The following is a 23,182-nucleotide window of genomic DNA, read 5'->3' as shown; positions in this document are numbered from 1 at the left end:
AACAATTCAAATAAAGATTGGGCACCGAAGAGAACTGAGAAGAGTAGAGGCCTCTCCAGGTTGGTCAGCATAAAGCCTGACATACCATCCGGGCAAGAAGTATCAAAGTAGTGAGTTAAGCATGGCAGTGGTCACAAGATATCATCATCAGATTCATGTCTTCAGGTTAACTGTCACAGACGAGAAGTGAGGACGGAGAAAAGAGGAGTGGAGTGAACCGGTCGCTGTCATCTCCTCCCGTTCTTGGACATGAGTACCCGTCACTTCTCCTTTTCTTTCTCCTCCAACACCATCTGTCTCCGTGTCTATGACTCTCTAAAGGTAGACTTTGTTTTCTGCGAGGCAATGACGGGTTGTCGTTTGAAAACAGAAGAGACAGTACAAGAACATTTCCAATTTATGAAGCAAGAAAAGCTGCATTTTTGTCCTCACTCACTTCACTTGTGTTTTTTTCTTTTAATCAAGGTGATGCTTGGCTCCTGTCCCAACAATTAACTCAGCTGAGGCTAGAATAGAGTTCATGGAGGACTGCATCACAGATTGCTGTGGCAGTGCTTCTTTAACACAGCCCACTCTATTTGACAGATAGGGCTGCATTAAAGAAAGTGGCTGAAGATGAGGTCACGCAAATAGAGTCAAGTGTGGGAGGAGGGGGCAACCAGGAAGGAAAGCAGACTAAACAAGGTAGCCTTTACATCTCTCATCACCAAAACACACAAGGCAACAAACACCCCCACCCCTCCCTCCCTCTTTTTCTTGCTCCACCATGTCAGATGTGATAAGAGGGCGCATCATCGCAAGGACTGACAAGCGATGACTAGCGGCAGGTGGGAAGTACGGGCCAGCATATGCTTCCGCTAAACCCGCCAAATCCACACCTCATCAAAAGGCAAAGGGATTTTACCCCCCCCCCCACCTTTGCCATCCTCCTATTCTACGGCTCCGGCCTCTCTGCCCGCTAGTGACACCTGTGGACAAAAAGTGACACGGCGCTTAATATTTCATGGGCCGTGCACAGTGGGGCGTGTAATCCAAAGTGAATTCCCTCAGAGCGCTTGCATTTACATGAAATCAAGTCACTCCGCATCAGTCACATCACCTGCACTGCCCCCCGAAAGCAGCCCCCCCTCACAAATGTGGACACACACACCTCCTGCAGCCAATGAGTTTGAGAGAGAGAGCAGGAGGGAGAGAGAGAGGGAAAAAAGCGAGGCTGCATCATTCATGAAGGTTAAGGCTAACACCATCGGAAACGAGCTTGTGTGTGAGCAAAAGAGAAGTTTCTCCACTTTTCTTCCTTCCTTCCTTCCTTCCTTCTTTCCGCACAGCGATCACTAAATGGATGCCGTCTGATGTACAGTATTTGTGTGGCTTTGAGACTGTGCAGTTAGAGGATTTATGTAAGAGTACGTGTGTGTGGTTGTGCATGTTTAAACTCATGTCTAGTCCTCGTCTTCACGCCAGGCGCTGAAGCATCTCACTATTCAAACTGAGAATCTGTCTGGACCACACAGAGAAGTCAATCTGCACCATCACCACAAAGGGTCTAACCAGTTTCTCCTCCCTGCCAACTCAAATGCTGTCAATTAGCTGACAGGGGAAAAATACATCATTTATTAATCGCTCTAAAAAACCCCAAAGAGAGAGCCAGAGCTCAGCATAAATAAAGCACTTAAAAGCCAAGCTGCTGCTGAACACATTTGACAGGGTACATTCATAATGAGTTGTGAATTCTGACAAGTCTCCAAATGCCGGCTATCTGTCACTGAGAAGATTTCCCCCACAATCTCATCACTGACAAAAACAAGGGAAAGAAAATAACCATTTCCTTCAGCAGAGACAAAAATTGGGAGCAGAAATATTCCACTAAACTGCACGTGCTGAGCCATTAAACTGTCTTAAGTGGCAGATAGAGAAGAGAAGACATGAATGCCATTTTTCCACCGATTGTTGGATAAGTGCACGACACGGATTGAAGGCTCAGTAGAAAAGGACTGCCCCGTGTCCAGCCACCCATTCAATAAAGACAATGGGATGAGCGATTATCTGCCTGACATGTAAATGAACTGGGCTTTCTACTGGTCATTATCAAATGTGAGGAAATATAAAGATCTTTCAATCAGTTTCGGAACGTAACCTGAATTTGTAAAAGTTGTTCATTGTTTCATCTTGTAATATCAGCCCTTTTTTTTTACAGAAAAATGCTCTGGATATATTGCTCAGTTATCAGTTTGTGTGTGATTTAATACTAAGAAGGGATAGAGAGACTGATATTAAAGAGTAACTTAACGGGCTGTGTGGTTACAGGTGCAATAGAACACACTTGACTGTATGTGTGGTCAGAGGTAAAACAGGCTTGAAACTTTCAACCAGACATTGCAGTGAAACTGGTGTTATTCAAAAACCTCCTATTTGAGTGACATAGTCAAACTTTGCCTTGTAAAATCAGCCATGTGAATGTCATCAAGTGAGGTGAATAGAGACCCCACATGGATCAGCCATCTACTGGGAATTGTGGGTTGAACACAGATCTTTGATTTTAAAATGGGACAAAAAAACAAGGATTCGGGGACAGCCACTGGACCAAAATGACCTCTGACCCCTCAGCCTCCAGCCTGTATGTGCATCCATGTATGTGTGTTGCATGTGCAAGGGAGATGCTTCAGGCTACTGAGCCCCTCAGTAGCGCCAACAAGAAACCTTAGGTGCCCCCGCTATGGGGCAAAGGTCACCACATCAAACATCCCAACACACCGTGCACCACTTTCTTCTTTCAGGAGCTTCTGCACAGTTGATACAGTGTCAGCTATGACATAAATACAGTCAGTTTGTGCAGGAAATGCCATAATATCAGGTTGACTTTTGGAAATGTCTTTTCTATGATGATGAAGACTTAATGGCCAAGATATTTTTGTTGGCAAGACACTGACATCTCAACATCAACAACTATCTAACTGTAATTTATACTCTGGGACATTAAATCTGTATTCTACTCTATTTTTATGGCTTCGGTCAGTAAAAGAAAGAAAAAAACATGCTTGATTAGTCAAAAAATGTCCTGTAGACGTGCACACAGGAGGCTACAAGAGGACAGAATTTGGAGATCAGGAAGAGGAACAAAAACTATGACATTCATGTCTGAGCGCACTTTCTGAAAGTCAGCATGTCTTTTTGGTCCAGAGCTCATCTGTCCAAAGTGGCTGACATGGGGAGCTGGGAACTCTTCTAAACTTTGCAATCTATTCATAGAGCTCTCCAGAGAGACCTGTATATGTCTGTGTGTGTGTGTGTGTGTGTGTGTGTGTGTGTGTGTGTGTGTGTGTGTGTTTGTGAGTAAGTGTGTATGTATGTGTTGATGTGTTGTTTCATCTCTTCCCGCTCTAACTCTCACGCAGAGATCAGACCTCTTTGCCCTTGACTACCCCAGCCCAGTGAAATCTGTCCCAGGTGCACCACTCTGTGGGGCATTAATATTTGAGGGAAACACTCCTTTAAAAGCTCTTTCTGGTACAGAGGACTGAGGAAGTCATAATCCCCTCTACACCACAAAAATAACACACATGCCCATAAACTGCTAATATCATGCGCATCAAAAAAAGAAAAACCCTCTCCACTTCAGATAGGATGCACAAACAGCTGGTAGGCACGTTTTTTTCCTTCTTGGGGCTCCATGGCACCCATTAGGTTCTCACATACACAGGAGTCTGGAGCGGCTTTAGGATCCAACTACGAGCTTCTCACGACAGCTCACCATATTCAATTTCAAGATCTACTCATCTTCATTCAAACTTTTGGTGAATATTTATATATGACAAAGGAATTTTATACAAAAAGGTGAAGCTTCAATGTAATCATTGTCTTTAAAGGAGTGAATCAAAAATAAAAGCATATTTAACAACTCCCAGCCATTCAAAGATCCAAAATGAGCACATTAAATCAAGATATAAACTAAAAAGCTGTGTGTGTGTGTGTGTGTGCGTGTGTATGTGTGTGTATATACCAGCTGTGTTTTTGTCCTTCAAATGCTGAGTGAGGAGGGGCCAAAAGTAGTGAGGCCTTATGGGTAAGTCCTGCTCCTTCAACATCTTCATCAGCTCTATGGACATACCTGCAAAAAATAAAAATAATAATTCAGTTTCACTACAGTAACTTCATGTAATTTGCAGCTAAATATCTGTTGTGAAGGTTAATGCCTTAAAACTGTATTCACAATTCACCAAATGCACATAGATGAGTGTGTGCAAGTGGATGTAAAGGTCTCTCTAAATGCAAGTAAATGAAAGTATGTGCTGTACCGGTCTTATTGGCCTCCAGAGCACAGGACAGAGTGAAGCTGAGTGGGGCAGCGTGCAGATTTGGCTCCTGGAGCTCTTTGCAATAGCGGCCCATCTTCTCCAGTGACTGTAGTGCACAAGCAAAAAAAATTAAAATGACATTTAAACATCAAAATTAAATCAACATACACTGCAACTATGTCTTAAAATAAATGCCAACAGCAAACAGCCAAATGCTGACAAGTATCGACTCTTTGAAACACTGTAGGAATTCAATTTGTGAACCTGTGTCTGTTTGCGCACCAATACTAGGTTAGGGGATCAATGGGTGAAATTCGTATGTATGTATGTATGCATGTACCGTGTCCATGTTGACACAGTGTCTGAGGAAGAAGTTGCCCAGGTTGGGGGAGTCTGCGCTGAAGCTATCGGACTGCAGCGTGGGGAAAGTCTTCAGGATGTGAAAAGCTGTGTCCTCCTGGCCATGGGTGATGAGGCTCAGGCACAAGTTCATGGCATCTACAAGAAGAACAACGAATACTGACTCTGCACAGCCTCATAACACTGTCAAGATGATGACAAATACAGCTGATTAGTTAGCAGTTTAATAAATCAGCCATGAATAAATCAGCACGCATCAGTCTCCAGTTATTTTTTGAACACACAGTGACTAAGCACAGTGTCCAAGTCTTTTTATTGACATTACTTTAGCTGGTGAAGAGGTGCACGCGCATGTGTACCTGGAACGTAACCCCTCTCGTGCCTCAAGCGCTCAACCATCTCTGAGATGTGCTGCTGGTGTCCTGCCTTGGCCAGAGTGAAGATGACCTGCATGATGTCCCTGTCCATCAGACTGCAGTCTGCACTCTCTGCTGCCTCCAGAGTCTGACAGAGAGAGACGGAGAGGAGGAGGGAGACAGAGAGGACGAAGAGAACAAGGAAAGAGCGAGTTTGGGATGCAGGGAAAGACAAGTTGAGAAGAGGAAAGAGGGGGAATACAGGGACGATAGGGAGGAACAGAAGGAATGGAGGGAAGGGAGTAGAGGAGGACAAATGGGGAGGGGGTGAAATAAAAAAAAGGCAGCCATTCATTAGATACAAACTTACACATGAATAAAATGTGCATCAGCATCGTCTTGACAACCAACTGAATAAACACACACACCTTTTTCAGACTGTCCAGGTCTCCCTTCTCAGCGTAGGCGTTAAGCAGTGATACATAAGTTTCAGGACCTGGTTCAATTCCTGCCCCCTGCATCACAGTCAGGATGTTCTTGGCACTCTCGATGTCCCTGCACAGTGACACATGACAGCAGCTTTAAAATCTAATTATTTGAACATTTATTATGTGCCAATAAAAACAGCATGCTATAAGAACACTCACCCTGCACGAGCATGGCCTGTCACCAGGGAGTTGAAAACAGCTTCAGTGATGGGTAAATCTTTGCTCTTCATGAAACCCAATATGGTGCTGAAATAATAAAATGGGAAAAAAACAGGTCAATCCAAAAGCATATCTTTCTGTTTAAAGGTACGAATGGTAGATATTGGAGCTATAACCATCAGGGGTGGAAAAAACGAATTCAAGCTAAATATCTCATAACATACGAGCATATCATACACCTAATGGGCTCGATTGAATGTTGAGAACGATGCTGTTTTGCAACCATCATCTCAAGCTGCAGAAGTCAGAGCTTCCCATCACAACATGAACTCGGTGTTCGGTTGTTGGTTGGTTTAAGAGCAGAACAGAAAGTTTGCTCACCTGGCTCCCTCGATATCTCCATTTTGGCAGTAGGCAGCTATGAGTCTCTGGTAGGTAACCTGTGCACAAAAATAAAAAAGGAAATTAAACAGAGCTAGAAAACATCAAATATGTAGTAACTGTTGAAAAATAGTGCAAAAGTGCTGCTCTGTTCCAAGCGTGGATCAGTCAGGTGAGAATACATTTGCATAATCAACTACAACACACTCTCTAACCATGTGTTTCCTGTCATTACTGTTCCCTGCAGTGCAGTGCTTACTCTGTTGGGCTGGACGTTACCGGCTTCCATCTTGCCCAAGAAGTCAGTGGGCGTGAACTTGAACTCATTCTGCAGATAAACCTTCAGCAAGGCGTTGTAGTGGCTAACATCATACTGTGCACCTGGGGAGGACAATGTGCAAATCTATAACATCTACAACATACAGTGATTCCTCTACAAAAACATTGTGATTTAAATATTGTACAAAGCTGCTGGTATGTAATGAACCTTGTGAATGTAACATAAGATCAACTAAATGATCATGAAGTTCAGCAGCAGCAAACAGCAAGATAGTACTTTGGATATTAAGATTCTTAGGATGTTGCCATTGGTGCGGCCTCTTACCCAACTCCTGCAGCTTCTCCCACACACGGTGTGCCAGCTCAGTGCGCTCCTCCAGGGGCACCTCCGGCAGCAGGGACCCACAGCTACGCAGCAGTAACAAGGCCTGGTTACCACTGGGATAACCTGCAAACAGACAAGAACCGATGGTGAGGATGGATGTAGAGAAAGAAAGAAAGAAAAAAATCAAAGAGTCCTGACCATTGTTCTGCCTGCCTACCTGTCCTGCAGATATCATGGAAGATGCGGAGCAGCAGGGTCTTGGTGATACGACCGGTTCTCCTCACAGAGCTGTCCAGTTTGGCCAGAGCCCAGTCAAACTGCTGCGCCTGCTTGGACCGCACCGCAACACTGGCCTCATCCTTCTGATCTGTGGCCACAGCATAGTTACGCACACACCCCACTGCATATGGCCACACACGACTGTAGAGGATTTGATGCATAGCGGACAGAGAGGGATGGAAGGAGTTTAAGGGAAGAGAGGGATACAAAAGCATAAAAGAGATTATGATCATTCAGACAGAATAAACATAGTTCTTCTGTGGGTGCATGTGACACATAAAACACTTTTCAGCAGCTATCTTAAACTGAGTAGCACAGGATGCGCTGAGTGCAAAACAATACATAGGTCAATAAAAGCTGTAATATAGAAACATCCCTGGATGCTCTGCCTGCTCAAAGGTAGTAGTTTTGTCAGGAGGTATGACCTTGAGAGAGAAAGCCCCAGCAGATGGCTGCTTTTCATCCAAATCTAAATATAAAATAAATTCATCTACAACACCTAAATATAGGAACAGAGGATGACAGCACTGATCGCTATCAGTTACATTATGATTACGAACCAAGTTGCTGTAATTGGCTTCATTAAGTGTTGTGAAATGGACTGTGAGTGAGTTGGTTACACAATGTCTCATCATCACCTTGTGTAAAACGGAAGCCATGTTTACTTCTCCAGGCAGCTACGTATTTACGTTGTAGGCAACTTATTGTAACATAGTGCCACATGTGTCAATACACTACATTTAATACTGCAGGTCACATTCGTGTGAATACGTGTGTGCCTCTGGCTGTCATTGAGCCTCAATGACATCTCTGCTTCACGCTCACGCGTGGGTCACAGCTACACCGGCTAACAGACGTGATACCTGGACACATTTTCCGCTGCAGGGCCGATATATCGGGAACAAACTCCGGTTCTTCCTCCGCCGAGCGCTCCGCTGTACAGCCGACCCAGTGGCGGTCCGTTTCTTTTGGTCCCTGTGATCTGAAGCAAGCCCGAAGGCGAAAACTTGAGTAGTCGGGCTGATCTCAAGAGCGCAGCCATGTTTTCTGTCGCACTGTGGAAGGGCATCCGCACCACGTGACCGGTCAAAGAAAGCACCGCGAGAGCAACGACGCAGCGTCAGGCTGTTTCTGTTACACGGTTGTATATTGTGCTTCATGTTAGTGCCATGAATACAATGCTTTAAAACTGTCTGTACGTTTTGGATATACCTTATAAATAAAGTTACCATGCTGTGTGTGTGTGTGTGTGTGTGTGTGTGTATATATATATATATATATATATATATATATATATATATATATATTTGAATATGTATGTGTGTCTGAAGATGAAAAGATAACATATCCAATATATTCTGTGTACATATTTATTTTGTATATTTGCACACATTTATATTTATTTACATATCTTTCCTGTAAATTCTTATGCAAAAACCACCAGGCCCATTTCACAGTGAGAGAAGATTAGGTTTTCATATATTTTTATTACATCATGAACATTTACAAACATCAATATCAAAACAACAAAGACTTCTTTAGCTCAGTTCTTCAATTAACTTACTATTCCCTTTGCTCTTCTCTTTCTTCAAGTTCTGCTCAACTACACTCTTTGCTTTCTCCATGCTGCTCCTTACACTCTCTCTTTTATTGTGTTCGTTCCACAACTCAATAGCTAGAGTACGAATCTGGTGTGCATTGTCCAACACCCAGGCTTGGAAAAATTCACACTTCTTGCTTGCCAGAAAGTATTTCTGTCTCCTTGCCCCTTCCTCTCCCTCTTTAGACAGGGCCATTCTGGCCTGGGAGAGCACTGAGCGAAGGTGACTCAAGGCTGCCAGGCAGTATCCCGTAGCGTCCTTTCGGTCTCTGCCGGTCATGATGTGAGCCACGGCTTCCACCGCCCTGGCTGGGGCAACAGGATCCTCCTTGTCGAGGTAACCTCCACCCAAAATGAGAGCTTCTCCACGGTCTAAGGCTTCTTGGACAGAGTTGAACACCCTGCTTGAGTTCAGTGCCTCAGACAGAGCAAGAATCATGTCACAGAACTCAAACATCAGTGAGTCAGTGTCATTGTTAAACAGGCACAGGGTGAAGGTGTAGCCAAAAAGTGCATTGGCCAAACCGTAGCATACCAGGGGAGATGGGTTTGCACATAAGGAACTCAACTTTGGAATTTTTGCAGAAATTGGAGGGACACTGGGAACTGTTGAACTTCCCTTGCCTTTGCTTGTTTCCTTTCCGTTTCCCCCTTTAATCTTTCTGAACTTTGTTTTTGATTTGCCCTGATTCTGAACCATCCCTTGTGATGTCTTGACCATAGTTGTTGAATTTTCTCTCTCCAGTTTGCTCGCTTCCTCCTCAAGCACCTCCACCAGTGCTCTCCCGCCCTCCTCATGCTCCTCCCACCACGGCTTCCACAGGGGAACCAGCCTGCCAAGAGCTCCACCCTTCATCAGACCCACAAATATCTCTTTCTCTTTACTATTGAGAAGTTCCCAGAGCTCCTCTTCAGAGAGTTTGTCAATATCCAGCCCTGAGAGACGATCAGCCAAGTCCAGCTCCCCTTCTGCACTTTCAGCGCCCTCATCTTTGTCTCCAGGCAGCAGCTCCCCTCCTCCAATCTCTTGAAGTTTCCTCAAAATAGCCTCAATCTCTGTTTCACTCCCTTCTCCAGACTGCTGAAGCTCTGCTAACCTGGACAGAAGCTCCAAAACCTGCACTTTCTCTGTTGCCTCTCCGTCCCCTCCATCTGTGTCGTCTGACACAATACCCGTTTCTTTTAGCAAACTTTCCATCCCCCCATCTGTCCTTTCCGCCTTTTGTCTGAGTCCTAGAAGAACCTCCTGCATTTTCTTTCTCCCCTCACTTTCTGTTTTCCCCATATCCTTCAGCTCCTGTAGAACAGACTCCTTGTAAAACTCCTCGGAGCACACGGAGTGATCCGGGCTCTGGTAGCAAGCCAAGCCACAGTAATGCAGGTTACACCGAGGGCAGGTGTAACAAGAGGGTTTACGTTTACACAACATGCAGACTGCACTTCTTCTGGCGTTACTACCATCCGCTGTAGCCTCTTCCCCTTGTGTCTCGGCTGGTGTGAGAAACTCCTCTTGTCCAGAAGCAGCTCCTCTCGACGGGAGCAGAATCCCATCTCTGGTCACCGTGTCGGGCTCTGTGTCGGGCTCTGTGTCAGTCCACTCCGTCTTTGGACCGATGTCTGTCAGAATACTCCTCACAGACGGAGGAAGTCTCCGTCTAATTAATGGATTCATTAGCGGTTGAACTGCACCGATGTTGAAGCAAAAGGAAGAGACAGCGGTGAGGTCTCAAGTCCAAAAGAGGTAACCTGAGAATTGAAAAAAAAATAAGAAATATGTTAGTCGGATGTATGTAATCCTTAGTTACGTTACTGTCACAAAGTGGATTTGACAGTTTGAGGTGCTAACGTTAGCTACAAACAGTGTGTGCTTTACGTAGCGTTACATCCGTAAACCGCTTTAAAATTACTCTAAAAGTCACCAAGAAGGCAAAATAACAAGCTTTCTTCGGCTTTAATATATTAAAGAACAATCTGTACTTACCTCCCAGAATTTACACCAACACCAACGTTTCACGTTTGTTGTCTGAGTTAAGCCGCCATGTCGCCTTTTGATGACGTAACGGCGACTTAAAGTCATAGTACTGACAAAGATACTCGATGCTTTTACTGTTATTACCTCTACAACAATTACTCCGACTACTACTACTGATGATGATGATGATGATGATGATGAATATACATATATATAAACAAACTATTATGTACACATGTATGTGAAAAAGTAGGTGTATATATAAGTATATATATATAAGAATATGTTGTATTTGGAGGAAAGATGAAAGGAGGATGAGAGGGTGAGGGAGGAAGAGGATGTTGTATATATATATATATATATATATATATATATATATATATATATACACATATATATATATATGTGATGTTATTTAACCGAGAGCCCCTTTGTTGTTGGAATGCAGCCAGCCAGATTTGAATGACTCATCACAAGCATGTATGCATATGTCACAGTCTGACTTACTGTCCCTCCATCTAACTTTCTGTCAATCTGTGTGTGCATCATGCACGTCTGTCTACTTGTGTGTCTTCCTGACTGTGCTGTGTGTCTACATCTCCCGTGGGGCTGTTTGCTATGAGGTGATTGTCTCCTGCAGGGGGTCAAACATGGTAAAGGTCATGCAGGTGGGGAGTTGTCAGATGGCTGTCCACCCCTCACTGGGCCAAGGGGTTCCAGTGCCGCCTGTCAGAGCCCGTGGGGAAAGGGGGAGGATGAGGGGGGTCTGAGGTCGACGTGTGCCATGCTGTCTTGGCCCCGCCCCTGGCTGCCGTGCCAGCAGTCCTGGGTAGGCTGCTGCCTCCTTGTGTCTCCTTTATTCTTCAGTGGCATGTCCTGTGACATGTTAGTACCCCCAACACTAAATCCATCAGTTTACCTACTGACTATTGGTAGTAATGCAGAATCTCATCCAGGTTAGGAAGTTTTTGTCCTCTTTGCATGAGTTTAGGCATGGGTTTGGTATTTTTGCTTTTAGTTGGCAGTATAAACATAGACAGGAAAGATGGATATGACATGTAACAACAAGCCGGAATTGGAGGTGGTTGGTCATAACCACTAGGACACCAGGACACCCTAGTGAGACCATTTGTAGCTATAAAAACCTACATCTAGAGCCTTTTACGTGGATATAATCTCAAAATTATATTATTAATCGTCCAACAAAAAAATTAAAAACTGCTTCCCTTAAAAAATAACACTGTACATCCTCCTTTATCCACACACATGTGGCATCTCTACGTATACACACAAACACACATCATTAGGACCCCTGATGTTACTTAATGTGCAGACATGGTGGACGATTTGATATATTGATATTAGTTTGATACAAGACAACCTAACTTATGATGAATATGAGACAAATCCTTGGGTATGCAGTAAAGTGCATGTAGAGCTCCGTCCATGTTCTTATGCCTTATTATGTTACACTAATTTCAGGGGTCATGAAAATTTGACAGAAAAATATGATTGGAGTGCAAGAAAATGTAAAATACCCAGAAAATGCACAGTACAAACACACACACACACACACACACACACACACACACTCACAAACACACACACACACACACTCACAAACACACATCCCGCAGTCTCCCACCAGCTGATAGGTGACAGGGAACAGGCTCTGCCTCTTGGGCATGTCCAGCCCTGGCATGTCTGGAGCTGTCTACTGTACAGCAGCAGGCTGTGTGTGTGTGTGTGTGTGTGTGTGTGTGTGTGTGTGTGTGTGTGTGTGTGTGTGTCTGCGTGTGTGTGTGTTTGTCTGCAGTAAAAGAGAGTAGACCTATGTTGATGTAGACTGTTCTGTCACCTGTCAGCTCAAAAGGATCTGGCATTATAGGGCACCCAAAAGGGAGTGTGTGTGTGTGTGTGTGTGTGTGTGTGTGTGTGTGTGTGTGTGTGTGTGTGTGTGGGTGGGGGGTGGAACGTCCAGCCAGTGTCTAATGTCCAGTTTCTATGTGAGCAGCCAGAAGCAAGTGTTTCAGTTTGACTCACTGGCTTTTGCACATGCAATCAAACTTGACCTTTTTCTTTCTCCTTACATGGCATTAAAGTGCAACATGTACTATGATGTGGAAACTACAACTTTGTGAAGATATCATAATATAAAATGGTTCAAAGCTCTCTGTAGTGTACAGTATAGTGTACAGTATAAGAGAGGAAACAAGATGATATGCATGTGTAAATACCTTTATTTAACCAGGAAAGTGCACCTCTCTGAAATCCCGTCAGTGTGTCTTACACTCCTGCCAGAGGAGTAAGACACTCATAACAAAATAGAAAAAAGATCCTAGAATAACCCCAGATCAACAAAACAGGAAACAGAAATACTTTCTGGCAAAAGGATAGTAAAAATCTTACACATGGTAATACATGGATGGATAAATAAAATAACAAACTAGATGACACTAATGATCCCAACATATATAACATAGCATTTTATTTGGTTGGAATTTTAGGATATCAGAAATCAGAATCAATAAAGTATTTCTGATTCTGATTTCTGATATCCTAAAATTCCAACCAAATAAAATGCTTTGGAAACACTGTCAGCTAGATCAGCAAGCTAAAACAAAGAGATTTTGATGTTTTTACAGAATTCAATGAGATCTAAGGTTCCTGAAGTTTTAGATTTTAATGAAATGTGTTCCACTCAATACAGTACATGAAAGCTCCTTTCTTTTGGAACGGAAATAATAAATCAGTTCTTTGAGTGTAAATAGTAGTTCCCAACGTTATTTGGAATAATAAACTCGCTAAGAATAGAGTGTACTAATTAAAGTGGAGCAGGAACCAATGTCTGTGAGTGAGTCAGTGAGTGTGTGTGGGGGAGGAAGGAGTATTAACCTGACATAGCAACAACATCCTCTTCCTCCCTCACCCTCTCATCCTCCTTTCATCTTTCCTCCATATACCTTTTTTCATGAATGAACCCAGAAATGTAAGCTCAGCTCCCCAGCATGAAAGCATCAATGTACTCCTTCAATAATTAATCTCCGGGATCTATTATTTACCTATTATTTTCACCTCTTCACAGGAAACAAGACGGCTTCACTGTGCCTCCACAGACCTCTCCTCCTCCTCTCCTCTTCATTTTCCTTCCTTTAATTGACAACCTTTACCAGGTCACTCAATCCATATAAACAAATCCCTGTTTCCTGTGCAGCTCCTTGATCTGCCTCGACCAATGGACTCTCCCTTTGAGTGTGTGTGTGTGTGTGTGTGTGTGCTGGGTGCAGTGCGGCATGTGATGTGCTAAAACACAGGTAGATGGAGCGGTAGCCTCTCAGTGACCTAAAGCGGCTGTTGACAGAAGTGACAGTTGAAACAAGCAGGAAGAAGGAAAAAGAAACCCCACGGCACTCTAGAAGTCAACTTTCTCTCTGTCTCTGTCTCTCTTGACCCCTGTAGGAAATAGGGGGTCCAATGTATCACAGGAACCTACACCAGTTATTTCATGTACTATTATTTTTTCTACACCTGCGATTTCATGTACTGTTATTTTGCTACTCCAGACTTTATCTAGTGCTCACTCAGTCTTTCTTTCTCACTGCCTACCTCCCCCCTTTTGATGTGTATTTGTTTAACAGTCTATAAGGGTGCAATACGCAGTTTAGTTTATACATTAATGATCTCCCACCTGTTTGTGTGGATGTGGAAATTCAGATATATGCTGATGACACGGTCGTATACACTCATGAGTGATACTGAACAAGAGGCCTCTAAGGTCTCATTAACACTCCATAAAGCTGCTAAGTAGCTGAGTGACTCGTATCTTACCTTGAATATAAAGAAAACAGTGACGATGTAATGGACAAATAGTCAGAAACTTTCATGAGGTTAAATATTCAGGTATGATTTTGGTTTGGATTCCAATTTGACTTTTGGAAGCCATATTAAAAAGATGAGTAAAAATTGAAATATAACGTTGTTTAATTTCGACATATTAGGAACTTGTTATCAGACATTTTTTTCACACACTAATTTTTGTATATTGTGCTGGTCCTAGGCCAGTAAGACTGTGCTGAAACCAACTGAGATTCTTTTTAAATACGCCTTAAAAGTTTTTGATAGGATACCATTAACTCGCCATCATAACTCAACATATCGTCCAAACACAACCACTTAAGTTTCATCTCATTCTGTTGTCAGAGGTTTGCACACTCTGCTTTTTCATTTACAGCCTTCAAACATTGGAATATGTTTCCAGCTGAGCTTAAAACATTCAAAAGACTTTCATTTCTTTTCCCATGGTGCAAAAATATGGATGAGCAACTAGTCGTGTCGACATTAATTTGACCGTTATTCAGATTTGTAATTGCCATGAATTGTAATTTTATAGTTATACTGGATGAATATGCTGGTATGTATTTGCTGTTAGTGTGTGACAGACTGTGGAATGGTGTTGCATATAAATTAATGTTTTTAGTGTCTAGTGATTGTTCTGTGTGTACCTGCCCAGGGACTGCAGATGGAAATTAGCTAATAGCTAAATCTGGCATAAATCATCTCTTCTCATTTTGAGATGAATGCGTTTGGTTCTTGGTCCTTGTTTAAGAAAGATTAATAATATGATTAGATCAACAAGTCTAATCTAGTCTCTCTCTGAATTCTAATTATTGCTGCAGAAACTACGTGCTCTGGGTTGAATTTTTTGGGAAAGTATTTTGGTGGTTTTTACAGTATATGGCACAAAACAGAGAGGGTGCTGTTCTTTCAGGCTGGACTGAGGCTTGCAGTTTTCACAACAGCAGGTTGTGGAAAAAGTAAAAAGCCATTGGGAATAGTGCTTGCAACATGCCTGTCTTCTTCAGTAGAGTGACAGACATGATGAAAACATCTGGAGCGATGACATTCAAACCTGTTAACAGGCAGCGGCCTGTCATTCAAACTCATGATGTGCAGCCAAACATTGTTCAAACCCACAGAACCTTATTTCAAATTCTAGTGGAGATCCCAAAATTTCTTAAGATACCAAATATGTCAAGCTGAATTTGGGGTAAATATGATTCCTAAGACATGTAGAATACTTCTATTTAATGATTGATACAGTATATAAAACAATATCAGTCCATTAATATGTTTACATTCTATATGTGGCACTTTCTTGTTTTTCTATTTTTGTCTGACCTCTCTGGTAAAAAAAAAAAAAGAAGCTGAGTGAGACTTCCATGTTTTTCCCTCTACTTCCCCGTCTCTCTCCTCCTCTCCATCACAGCATTCCCGCAGGAGCAAACCTGAGACTGACTGTGTATCGGTGTATCACCCGCCTCCATCTGTCTAACCTCCGGCCCCGCCTCCCTCCATCCCCACGAGAGGGAGCAAGGAAAGGGGAGGAATGGAAGAAGGAGCGAGGGAGCGAAAGAGAGAAGTGTGTCTGTGTCCCAGAGGATTGGTCTCTGTCTGTCTAAATCAGGAAGTGAGAATGTGACGGCAGCAGAGGCAGAGCAGAGACATCCCTTCAGTGTGTGTGTGTGTGTGTGTGTGTGGACCTTGTTGAGCTGAGGTGTCATATATGTGAAGATCACAGCTTCAAGCAACCAGGGATGACGCTCGAAATCACTGAAATGCCAGAGACGACTGTGCTGTGATATGTTGTGTGGATGTGTGTGTGTCTTCTGGGACATTTGATGGAGATTAATACCACTTTTAGAGTCTGAAAGTGAAAATGTTATCAAGTATGTCGCCTTGGAAAAAAAGAGAGTGACATTGTCTCATCTAGACTCTGACGTACACACACACACACATACACACACACACACACACACACACACATTTGTCACTTGTAGTGGCAGAAGCTGGACTTATATTTTAACCATTTGTTCATGACTTTTAGCTTTATTTTAACCATTTGTTCATGACTTTTAGTTTAGTACTTTTAACTAACTGTTTTACACATTTAGCTAACTATTTCAAACATTTATCCAATGCATTTAATGCTAGCTATTATCATTTTTTACATTGCTTCTAACTAACTTTATCCATTAGCTATTTCAACCATTTATCCATTACTTTTTGCTATCTTTTTCAACTGTTTATCTATCATTTAAACCATTTGTTCACTTCTTTCAGTTGACCATTTCAACAGTTTAGCCATTGCTTTTCAACTATGCATCTAACTCAGACTTCTCTGCTAGCTTGCTAACTAGTTTCACATTTGCAATCACTACACATAGTATTCAGTTGTTTATTTCTATGTTTTAAAATTAGCTGAGCTACTCTACAATTTTTCCACGTAACCCCAGGTAACTGAAGTCTCCTCTGGGGTTCAAGTACCCCTAGTTGGGAATCACTGATCTAGATTATGTGTCATGCACAGTATCCACAGCATATGTACACACACAGACACACCTAACAACGTTACACACACTCTCTCGCTGTTTGTGGATGAATAATTAGATAGACACAGGGCTGTCTCTCTGTTTCCCCTCACACATAAAGCTACATAAATGTAGGCCAACTCACTGTCGGCTTCACTTCCCTCTCAGCGCAGTCAAAACAACACACAGGCCGTTGTCTCCTCTTGTTTATCAACCTCTATCTATCTCTTGTTACCTCTATCTATCTTTCTTCTCTTTCATGAGGTGTGAGTCACGAAGAATTGTCTAGCAGACAACAACTGTTCCTGTGATCAGGCAGCACATACGCACAGACACACTCTCACTCAGTGACGCTGATATAGTTATAGTCACATCATTATATCCGTATTAGCAGGGAAAACCCTTCACGCTCCAACACCTACGAGCCTTCACCGCATGCTATCTCCAGTGTCTGATGTGTGGTCTAACTCATTTACTGTGTGTTCCTGCCTTACCTACTCTAGCTTGACAGATGAAGCTCGACACATATTCATGGCAAGTTTAGCATAACATGTTTATTAAAATGCAAACCCAGTCTGCTATTCCATATGTAGTACACTGCATATATTTGTTTTTAAATGAGACCAGGGAATAAAGATGTCAGAGGTGGGGAGCCTGTCCATAATCACCTGAGCTTTAAACCAAACATTTGCAACATTTTCATCCAATGTAAATAAAGTTGGGATTTGCCAAACTCTCTAAAACATTTGCTACTTTCATACAACAAAACAGTGAAGGGACTATAAAATGATACACACTTAATGAAAATCAAGTATGTACTGTACATTTCCTGTAATACTAAGAGTCTATAGCCATCGCCATCCTTAAGCACATCCATTTAAGCTAAATGGTAAAATGCTCACAATAAGATAAGATAAGATACGATAAGATGATCCTTCATTAATCCCTCAGCTGGGAAATTTGCATTGTTATAGCAGCATACACGATAGTGCAATAGAAGAGACATAAGTAAGAAGGCCTACTAAAACTAAAAAATTACAAATTCACAGAGCGAAAAAAAGGTAAAGGAATCTTACTGTAATGCTAAAATGCTGATGTTTAGCAGGTAATGTTTACCAATGTTCAGCATGTCAGTATGCCAACAATGTCAATTAGTTTTGCAGGTATTTGATCATAAACCAAAGTTGTGGACAAATTGAAATTTTGACCTGATGATGGCGCTATGAAAAGTTATTACTGTTCATCCTTATGGGAACATGAATGTCTGAACCAGATTTCATGGCAATCCATAAAGCCATGCCATTGGATAAAAATCCTCTAACAGACAGAAGTTAAGTGTAATCCATAGCCAGGTAATTATCTATGAATTTATTATGCATCGATAATATTGATGAATTTGCACAATCTATTACTCTAATAAGCAAACCTGCATGTTGCCTGACTGCATCGTGTAATAGAGCCACATTTGCAGCCTCGTGTTATTTTTGTTATTCTTTTTTTTGTCAAATGTCACAAAATAATGTGAAACAGTCAAATACAGGTAATAAATACAGGTGAAATATAACTAAATATTATATCAACAGCATCAGAAAAACACAGATCAGCATACACAGGAATACCCACCCACACACACTGACTATAAGATACTTGCATGTTTAAAGTAAGACCACACAATAGAGGTACTCTCTCAGATATTGAGAGGGGACAGGAGAGCACTTGGCATTTTGGGGATGCACATAATCACACACTCTTACTGTGTTAGTGTTAGCTGGAAAAGGTTGTGTGTTAGTGTGTTTGACAGCTCTCCGACCCTGGCTGCGATGTTGACATTAGTGGACCAGGACACATCACCTCTGCTTTGGGAAAAGGCCTACGGTGAGCCTGCCCTCAAGCACAGCACGGGGTTCTCTGTACGGGTATGTGTGTGTGTGTTTGTGTGTTGTTTTTGCACATATTTGAAGTAAAAGCACCACAGACATCTACGATGTTTTAAGCAAAAGATTCATTTATAGATCTCTAAAGTATATGTGTGTGTTTCTGTGTGTGTATTAAAAGCTTTAATGTTACCGACATGAAAGCTTCTAACACATACACATGCTCACATTCACAGTTTTAGAGTTAAAGGTAAGTCATGTGCTGAAAAGAGCTTTTGACAGAGTTTCTGGTGTGAATTCTGCTGGCAGGTGAGAGTATTTTACTGGAGTGCTCACTGAAATGTTATGGAAGCTTTCTTTCACAGTTTTCAACACAAAGGTGAGGACAAAACACACATCTCTGAAACCTTTCCCTGCTCTAATATCCTCTTTCAGCCATTTCAGCACATGAAGCCTAGGTTTGTAGCGTTGTAGTGTTGATGACTTCACTTTCTCACGGCTGTCCGGAAATCAAATCCAATCAATTTTCTTTTACATTCCACAAATGGTCACCGTGCCAACTCTGGAGGATTGAGTGAATGGCAGAGGACAGCGAGACGCAAACAAACAAGCATGCAGATGAATAACCCAACGCTTATGTCAACAACATGCCTGTCATCGTCAGAGGAGGCACAGGCCCTCTCAACCGTGACAATTGGTACGCAGGAAAAGAAGAAGAGGTCAACAAAACGATTGTGAGCAAACTAATGGGGAAAAGAATTCATACATCTGAAATCTGCCTCAACCCTAACACTCATTGTTTTTCTCTCATTTTGTCCATAACCCCCGTTGTGTGTGTGTGTGTGTGTGTGTGTGCTTGACATATGTTTGTGTGAGCACATATGTATGAAGTCCAGAGCTATCTTCTGATTTATGTAGTGTGGAATGTCAGGCATGTCTCGTTGCATTAGGGAGCGCTGAGGAGGACACTGCCTGCCATTGCGCTCCGATGAAGGCGCCTCTACAATGGATACTACACTCCCACCACCCTTCAACCCCCCCCCCCCCCAACACCCCTAGATCCCTGGCACTTATCAGTTAGAGGGTCTGTGTTTCCCCAGGGGCGAAGGCTGGGGGTGGGGTTGCCTAAAATAAAATTGGCCTGGGGTGATGCAGGAGAAACTACTTTTCGATAACTGATGAAGGCCGTGAGAGGGAGCAGTTTTGTTTTGAAGGCGACAATGTCGTGAAATGTTCTCTGTGGCAGCTTATTGCCTGTATGCTGCTGCTCATTGGCCTCATGCAAGGTTCTTGTGTTGCAGTTTTGCGATTCAACTCAATTTCTAGCCTCAGCATCACAAATATTTCTCCTTTTCTTACTTATTGGTAGAATTTGTCTTCTTTATTTCATTTGTCTTTTCTCTTTGAATCATTCTCTCGCATTCCCCCATCAAACTACCTCTTCCCCCCCTTTCTTTCTCTTTTCTTCGCTTAGATCTCCTCCCGACCTTTGACGTCCATCCATCCGTCCATCAGCCCTTTGGTGTCTTGTCCATCCATGTATCTGTCTCCTGTCTGGCCTCAAGTCACACTCTTAATCCCGACCTCGGTTTTATCCTCAACCCTTCCACCTCTCTATCCTTGAGCCTGTTGGCTGCAGGTGGGTGTTGCAGGTCTGTCACAGGGTGGCAAAGCTGTCATTCACTGTGCATGTATTTGTGTTTGTGTATGTGTGCATGTGTCTATGGTGAGAGGGGTGTGAAGGCCGCTGTCACGCTGTCTCAGGATCATATGCTGGCTGTCAGACATGCTGTAAAGTAACTGACATCCAACCCCCAAAACACACATGCAGTACACACACACACACACACACACACACACATCGTGGAGTCATGTGAGAACACAGAACCAAAACCTTTATTTTACACAATGAATTTGACATGTATTTTGACTTTGAAACGATGCTGCAATTCTAATTCAGCTCAGATATTTTAGACACATATTCTTCTGTCAAAAGACTGAACTGAAAATTACTTTTTGACGTTTTGATTGAAGCATGTGGTGAAGCAGCAAAAGCTTGCCATACCTTTTTCATGAGGGACAGTGGGACGATCTGGTTCTTAACCAATCATCTGATGCATCTGAGGTGCTGAAGTGTCTTTGAGCAAGACACTGAAACTCTGCCAGCTCCAGGGATGCTGACCCTGCTCGATAACTTCTGTTGACAGAGGTCATGTGAAGAGAGGAGTCATGCCTGTCCCAGAGTTTTCACATGTTCATAAACGGTGTGTTTTTGTGTGTTGAACTGTGAGATTGGAGGAGAGAATCACCTGAGCCAATGATCACTGCACAAAACATCTGCTCTCACTTTTCAGGTGTGCGTGTTTTATTTTTTATTCTGTAGTTTTCTTTACAGTATGTGCATGTGTAGGAATGTGTCTGCGTGCTTCTCCGTGTGCATATGTGTACATTAATGCATGTGTCCGTGCATGTGTGTTCATGTCTGCATGTAAGTGTGTGTGTTGTGGGATTTCACAGGAGAAGGTGAATGTCTCATCTCCTCGGTCCCCAGCCTGTTCAGGTAAATAACACATTCACACACCACTAGGCACACCATCGATCCCTCACACACACACCACACCAACCCCTTCTCTTGTACACCATTGACACACTCTTCTCTTTTCTTCTTTTCTCTTCATCTGGAAATGCCTGCACAGCTACTTGGTGGTGGTGTGTGTGTGTATGTGTGTGTATGTTTCTGGTGTCCAGTGAGACAGGGGAGGCGGGCAGGTCTCCATCGGCCACAGCGCAGCTGTCGTTTCTGGTTAGTGCAGGCGAGAGGTGGCTGAGGAGGAGGTGGAGAGGGATGAATAAGTGAAGAGGCTGCAGACTGGACTCATGTTAAATGTAGAAAGGCTAACAGACCAGACTGCTGTTGAGCTCTGTTTGTGTGTGTATGTGTGAGAGAGGGAGAGAGTGTGGATGATTCTGCATGCGCACATGGGCACTACAGAGGACCTGCTGCCTGTCCCGCTGAGCTTCCAATTAGCACACACCACTAGAGCAGGACACACACATACAGACACACACATACACAAACACACACTGAGGACCCTAGAGAGAGGCCTCAAACCTGCCTGTCAGCTGCTGTTAGATCACACTGCACTGGGCCTACACCACAACACACACAGGCGCACACACACACTTGAATGCAAACTTACACTGAGATTAAGATTAATAAAAGTTACTAAAGTATACATATTCAGTTAAACTAAAGGGTGTTGCTGAATACTAGTACTGAATGACCTGTTATACTATATGTTAAATTGAAATTGAAATTGTACAATTTCCCCCCGGGGATCAATAAAGTATTTCTGATTTCTGATTTCTGATTTTTTCTGAAATACTTGAATTCTGGTATTGTAAAATCCAACCACAACCACATCAAATAAAATCATATACACACACTCACACAAACAAATGTGTGTATAGAAATACAATCAGTACAGTAGGAAAGGTTATAAAAGTTTATCACGTCTGGGAGACACCCACACACACACACACCCACCCACACACACACACACACACACACACACACACACACACACACACACACACACACGTTTACACATAGCATTATCACTCAAAACCCTCCACAGCATTGCCTATTTTGTCCTTGTGCATTTTTTAATGACATCATCAATAATGGACATGTACCCATTCTGTGGTAAGGCAAGCTAGGATCTCACAGTGCTTCCACACACACACACACACACACACACACACACACACACACACACACACACACACACACACAGTCACACACAATATGTGGGTCAGAACGGTTGAATTTGGATCTTTAATTAACGATCTCTGGTTTGGCTGGTTTGTTAGGGAGCCCGTTAGTGTGCTAATACTACTTAACCTTAACACTATTTCTGAGGAGCCTCCACAAGGCCAACAGAGCAAAGGTTCACCTGATATTTTACTCACCCAGTTCAAGGTTATTGTACCAAACATTTTGCCACCTTAGATTAGCAGCCTGCCAGCTTCAAGTTAGCTCATTTTAGCATAAGTTCATCATGATGTATATACCATAGTAATATAGTGAAATGTTTTTAGCATACTGTAGCAGAAACGTAATGCCTGCTGATGTTCAATCTGCAGTTTGCTCTGTGGTGTAATGACAGCTACAGCTTGTCATTTTGATAAAATCATATTAAAAACAAAACATACTGAATCCCAACCTCTGTGTTTACAAACATGCACCAAATACAATAAATTCAGTATTCTCCAAAAACCACATTTATGTATTTATATTAATTTATTGCTGCTGTATTGATTGCTCTTCTGATTCTTTGCACGACTCCAGCGAAGTCATCATACAGCATCTGCAGCAGAGACCTCTGGTAGGGGCTGGGAGTTGGTACAGATTCAGTGTCTTCACACAAAGGACACTTCAGTAGG

At 42.7% G+C, this 23,182-nt stretch overlaps 2 protein-coding genes across 2 annotated transcripts in view; both read right to left on the bottom strand.

Annotated features, from left to right (window-relative positions):
• Window positions 1–7,964, bottom strand: part of lrpprc (leucine-rich pentatricopeptide repeat containing) — a 54,163-nt gene extending 46,199 nt beyond the window's left edge. Inside the window, exons 1-11 of the mRNA XM_070915877.1 lie at window positions 7,786–7,964; window positions 6,861–7,063; window positions 6,644–6,766; window positions 6,299–6,420; window positions 6,040–6,098; window positions 5,659–5,745; window positions 5,440–5,566; window positions 5,015–5,159; window positions 4,636–4,793; window positions 4,296–4,401; window positions 4,001–4,108 (exon numbers count right to left, since the gene is read on the bottom strand). Coding sequence (XP_070771978.1) covers window positions 4,001–4,108; window positions 4,296–4,401; window positions 4,636–4,793; window positions 5,015–5,159; window positions 5,440–5,566; window positions 5,659–5,745; window positions 6,040–6,098; window positions 6,299–6,420; window positions 6,644–6,766; window positions 6,861–7,063; window positions 7,786–7,964 — 1,417 coding nt within the window. The remainder of the gene's footprint in view (window positions 1–4,000; window positions 4,109–4,295; window positions 4,402–4,635; window positions 4,794–5,014; window positions 5,160–5,439; window positions 5,567–5,658; window positions 5,746–6,039; window positions 6,099–6,298; window positions 6,421–6,643; window positions 6,767–6,860; window positions 7,064–7,785) is intronic.
• A 425-nt stretch (window positions 7,965–8,389) lies between these two features.
• Window positions 8,390–10,547, bottom strand: znhit2 (zinc finger, HIT-type containing 2). The gene is made up of 2 exons (XM_070916533.1): window positions 10,504–10,547; window positions 8,390–10,268 (listed from the first exon to the last, which is right to left on the bottom strand). The coding sequence occupies exon 2, from the start codon at window positions 10,192–10,194 to the stop codon at window positions 8,461–8,463; it is 1,734 nt and encodes a 577-aa protein (XP_070772634.1). The 5' UTR covers window positions 10,195–10,268; window positions 10,504–10,547; the 3' UTR covers window positions 8,390–8,460.
• Window positions 10,548–23,182: the final 12,635 nt, after the last annotated feature.

The sequence above is a fragment of the Enoplosus armatus genome, chromosome 12 (assembly GCF_043641665.1).
Source record: "Enoplosus armatus isolate fEnoArm2 chromosome 12, fEnoArm2.hap1, whole genome shotgun sequence".
NCBI lineage: Eukaryota > Metazoa > Chordata > Actinopteri > Centrarchiformes > Enoplosidae > Enoplosus > Enoplosus armatus.
The sequence above is the reverse complement of the archived record's forward strand: the minus strand, read 5'-3'. Positions and strand labels throughout refer to the sequence as shown.

Excerpts from the sequence above, each read along its gene's own strand:
- znhit2 (XM_070916533.1), bottom strand. The coding sequence starts at position 10,194 with ATGAATCCATTAATTAGACGGAGACTTCCTCCGTCTGTGAGGAGTATT.